The 5,419-nt window shown below is 39.7% G+C and overlaps 1 protein-coding gene across 1 annotated transcript in view; it reads left to right on the top strand.

The window, feature by feature from the left end:
* Positions 1-5,419, top strand: part of PXDN (peroxidasin) — a 168,096-nt gene that overhangs the window by 82,109 nt on the left and 80,568 nt on the right. The window contains exons 12-13 of the mRNA XM_019520343.1: positions 455-613; positions 1,518-1,630. Of these exons, the coding sequence (XP_019375888.1) occupies positions 455-613; positions 1,518-1,630 (272 nt within the window). The remainder of the gene's footprint in view (positions 1-454; positions 614-1,517; positions 1,631-5,419) is intronic.

Below are 5,419 nucleotides of genomic sequence, written 5' to 3'. Positions count from 1 at the left end.
GCCTGCCCCATTACTGCCTCCTACCATGTGTCCCCTCCCTACTACCTCCCCCACTGTTTGTCCCTCCCACCACCTACCCCATTACTGTCCCCCTCATGACCTCTCCCCTCACCACTTGGCAGTAGTGGAGGGATAAATTGAAGATGATTGTCCAATAATTAGGTTTTGTACGTGGAAAACTTATAGTATATTTATAAATTTTCTATGTATAGAATCTAATTATTGGGAGATCATCTTAAATTCAGGGTCATCTTGTATTCAGGCAGATATGGTCTGTTGTGGCAGTAGGTAATGGTTTCCAAAAATTTCTCCTAAATTAAAAAAAAACAACTAGACATTTCACAAAACAATATTGTTGTTGTTAGCATAAACCCTAATTTCTTGCATTCTCATTTTTAAAAAATAAATATTTTATCTTATGTTGTTATAACTAATAAATTGTGTTGTGGTTCAGGGAGCCAACTGTCAGTTGATAGAAGACATTTAGTACTGTCATCTGGAACCTTGAGGATTTCCAGAGTGGCTTTACATGACCAAGGCCAATATGAGTGTCAAGCTGTCAATATTATAGGATCTCAAAGAATTACTGTATACCTAACAGTACAACCCAGAGGTACGTTTTCAATATCCATATTTGCATCTGTTAAAAAATGCTACGTTTAGACTGAGGTTAAAATATTAACTTAGATGCACGGTTTATTCTTCTCATCATGGATATTAGACTCTCTTAAATGTTGAAGTCTCTGGTTCAAATAATTCCAAAAGGCACTTTTTACCTTTATCACAGTATAATTCATATAATTAGTACATTCTTTCTTGTTCAGCATTTAATACAAAAAAGACTTGATGCTTTTTGGGAACTCTGAGTGCTCTTATAATATGAAAAGATCTTATTATATGAAAAAGCCTGAAAGTGTGGATGTAATTTAATAGAAGAATAATGATATTTTAGCTGGGTTAAATTTGCCTTTGCGGGTTTTCAGGGGAACAGGAAATCACATTACTGGCACAAAGGTTCACACTTTCTCTGAAATTGTAAAGCCTGCAGGTTCTAGAGCTGTTAAAGAAAATATTTCAGTTTCCAGAATATTCGAATATAGATATAGCAGTTTTTCCACAGCTTGCTTCTCAGAAATGACCAGACTGGTCAACCAGACTCTTATTTTTTGCGGGGGGAGGAAATCAACCTGACCCAAAAATCATGGAAAATTTTAGTCCAAATGGGGTTTTAACATTTGACAACAGTTGTAAGCAACTGAGAACAAAGTAGTGTAATAGTTTCCTTTAAAAACAGAATATTATCTGTCCCATAGTAAAGATTTTGCTGATATTTTTATGTACAAATAGTGGTACTTTCAAAACGTTATTTTTATTTTTTAAAAATGTCCTTGTCTTGGCTTTTAAAAAATTTAATTACTCTAATGGTTACATTTATTTAGTATAGTTCCTGTTTCAAGTTATATGCCTCTGAATTTTCTTTACTGTTCTTTTTAACTGTCAATGTAACTTCTTTTTAGTTACCCCGGTGTTCACTAGCGTTCCAAGTGATATGACAGTAGAAGTTGGAACAAATGTTCAGATTCCCTGCAGTAGTCAGGGAGAGCCTGAGCCAGTAATAACATGGAACAAGGTAATAGATCTTTGTTGGACTGATTTAGAATGCAGTGCCTCCTTCACATTTCACTGGTGTCAAATCAGGCTTTAAGTGCAGAGCAGCAGACTGTTCTGCTTGTTCTGTGTCTAAGTAAATTGCCACAAATTACATTAGGCTTTGGTCTGGTAATGGTGTCCAGAATGCAGCTACGTAACCTGATTCTGCACAGGACTTTGTAACACTTCTCATACGTGGGAACTGAAGTTCGTATTGCAGATTTAAAATAAAAGATGCACTACTAACAACCTCTATTCCAATCTTACACAGTCCATGCTGCTCGACACAGGGGAGGCTCTCATGATGTCACGCTTACTGTGCCCAAAAAACTTTAAAAAGTTGTCAGGTGTTCAGTCAGGGCTCCCAGCTGCAGAACCCTTTTTTTAAAGGTCCGCGGCATCCTGAGCCCAACATGAGGGAAAATTCACTGATGTTTGGCTCATAGCACCCCAGACCTTTAAAAAGATACCCTGTCTAGGGAAGAGGCATGGGATGGTGCCCCACTACTCGCTCCACTCCCAGAAACCAGGAGGGGAGGGAGCAGTGGGGTAGTGCTCTCTGCAGCTTCCTAATACCAGGGTGACTGTGGTCTGCGGAATGCATGGAGCAGTCTTTTCCCCACTGCTCTCCACACCTTCCCTAGACCAGGATCCACTCTGGTATGGGGAAGGCACAGGGAGTATGGGAGAGGGGGGTACCTGGAGGCTGCAACACCTGTGTACTCCCTCTCTTGGAAAGACTTCTAATCACTGAAATTTCCCACAAATTTCCACTGCTAGAAGTGAGTGGCTGTTCATATGCATATATACAGTACTGTGGCTGCAACTAAGAGGGTGATTTGGTGCCTCATTGTGAAGTTTTTGAAAGGTACCTTTCTATCTGTGCTTATGTGGCAAATATTTGTGAATAATTTCCCTAATGAAAATTAGGGAAATAAGCACTGCAAGAGTTTTTATTTTAGTTGAATGTTATCTAAAGCAAAAAAAACATCAGGTAGGGCTTATGTTCAGTCTTGGCTTTTTTTCTTAGGTGAACTGGTAAATGGTGTATGTTATGCTGTATTCTAGCACAGTCCACTGGCAAGCATAAAGAAAGTAATGCCAATGGGAATCTTGAAGTTCCTGATTTACATCCCAACATCAATATGGGTTACAAGTATAATGCTGCTTTAATTGTTGTATGCTGAGTCTCCCCACATGCCACAGTTTTCAAAAGCATGGCCCTTTAAAATGTGTGCTGAAGCATAATGCAGAGACAAGATTAATATTACTTTTCACTAGGACTCAGTGTATTTTGAGGGTTTTATTACAGCCAGTTGTTTGATTCTTTGATTGATCATATGTGTGATGGTGCACACACATTCACTTTAGTTGCATCTGCTAACCCAGTGGTGCTCAGTCTTTTTCCCCAACAGGCTGGACAGGCAGTGCCTGATCTGACCATGGTCCAGATGGTGGTTCCAATCCAGTGGCCAGGACCAACATAGCAGCCACCATACAGCTATTTGGAGGGTGGTGGGAGGCAGCCTGCCTTGAGCCCAGCCCCAGGGGGAGGAGGGGGCTTCACCTGGCACACTGGAGGAGCACGGGGCAGGCAAGGAGAAGAGAGGGATATGACCCAGTCCCACAGGGGGAAGGAGGCATGACCCAGCCCTGTAGGGAAAAGGAACATGACCCCGCCTCACAGGGAGAAGGGGGATATGACACAGCACCAACCCAGCCTTGCAGGGGAAAGAGGGCACAGCCTGGCTGCGGCCAGGCTTGCGGGGCTTGGGAATTTGACATAGGGGAGGGTCATTGTTTTAATGGACACTGCTCCCCTACTGCCAAATTTCCTGACCTGTGGGCCAAATGCAATGGCTTCATGGAGCTCTTTTTTATTCTATGATATGAAGTGGGTTTGATCCCTTTTGGCAGTTGTCTTTGGCAGATGGTTGCTAGATTTGCCCTTTTATTTTATATTTGTGCACCAGAGTGGATTTGCTTATCTTCCTTCCAGCCCCTAACAATCTATGAATCTTAGAAATTTTTAGGTATTTTGAAATTATTTTTCTGCAGCCAGAGATGTAGGTTTTCTGGAAAATTTTCCAAGGCCCTAAAAACAGTGTGATCTGATTTAGCATATTTGTTTCATGTTTGCATTGCCCTAAATGCATGATCTGATTTTGCGTTTAGTTTATTTGACTTATATTTAGTAAACAAAACTAAAAAAGTACCCCCAATAGCCACAAGCCATGTTAATTTTATGTCCCGATAGCGACAAATATTTGAATTGAAATATTTGATCAGGAAAAAAATTAAATAAAACACACTTAATGTGGTTTATATGTTATAGTAAAAAAAATTCAAAGCTTTATGTGGAAATAAATTATTTTTATTGGAAAACTTGTAAAAATGTAAAGACAATACATAATAGCATGTACTTCCCGTACATTGTTTGTTTAAATTTAAGAAAAAAAAGAAAGCACTGAAAACTGCTGACACTAATTTCAGCACACCCAAAGAACTGTGTATGATATGTCCACTTGCCTACTTCAACAGAGTTTAAATCTCTTCCATTGAGGTCACTGCAGCACCTCCAGTTTCACTGTCACTATCTGTAGAATCACTCGCACTTATTAGTTCCATTTCAGAATCAGATTGAGGCAAATTTGATTCAGAACTACTTGAACCATATTCTCTTTTGCTACAGGATGGTTTTACCAATTAGACTATGGGCAAGGGCAACTTACCACACTGCATCTTCTTCACTAACTGTGCTTCTGATTTCTCCAGAAGCAAGATATTTTGAGAACTAGGAACAAGCTTAGCAGTGCATTCATTTGTTAGTCTATTCCTCTTTGTCTTGGTTGAGCTGAAAGCCTTCCAGTTCCATTTACAAGAAGCTGCTGTTGGTGGAATGCTAAGAATCCTTAACGCAATCCTGGACAACAGTTGGGTGTTACAGTCTCCCTTGCACCATGTATTCTCTGTTGCCCACTAAATGATGTCTTTGCTCCAAAGTTTTTCTTTTGTGTGGTACTCGGCAATGTCTGTCATCACAGCTATTTCGTTGATGTTGGGGACACTCTTAGCTACTTCTATAATTGTATTGAGAGCAGTAGATAAGTCATCTTCTGATAAATGTTGTCCTCTATGTTGAGGATCCAAAAGGTTTGCAGCCAGATGAACTGGACAAGAGCAGCACTCAGTTCTCTTAGTAAACATTTGTTTTACTACTACTACTACTTTGGATAGAAGTGAAGAAAGCAAAAGCTCAATTAGATTTTCATTCAGTTGTCTGAATATCTCTGAAATATTTGAAAGGCTTGTTGTATCTCCTTCAAGTTTCTTGATTGCCACTGAAACTGGTAGTAGCAAATTGAATGCTCCTTGAACTGGAACCCAGAACACATTGTTGTGGAGAATTTTCTTCTGAATGTTCATGGGAATAATCTGGGATACCATGCCATCTCTTGAAGCACACTGCAAACAGTTTTTTGTGCGCAGCAAACTATGTAAACACTTTGTAGCTGAGCCCCATCTAGTTTCTCCTGGCAATGAAAGTGCACTTTCCTTCCCCGCTTCTCTTTATGTAATTTTTTCAGTCTGCTTAGCAACACGATGATTGTTGAATACCTTCACAATTGCTTTGCCATTTGCCAATATTGTCTTCATTATATTTACGCTTGCTATGTCCTTTGCCAGAAGATTGAACCCATGAGCAAGATAGCCAAATACTATTAAATGAGGATACTTTGCCTTTTAATATTTGCCATGCAGCTTTCAT

The sequence above is a fragment of the Gavialis gangeticus genome, unplaced genomic scaffold (assembly GCF_001723915.1).
Source record: "Gavialis gangeticus isolate Ggan-Ray unplaced genomic scaffold, GavGan_comp1, whole genome shotgun sequence".
Classification (NCBI taxonomy): domain Eukaryota; kingdom Metazoa; phylum Chordata; order Crocodylia; family Gavialidae; genus Gavialis; species Gavialis gangeticus.
The sequence above is the reverse complement of the archived record's forward strand: the minus strand, read 5'-3'. Positions and strand labels throughout refer to the sequence as shown.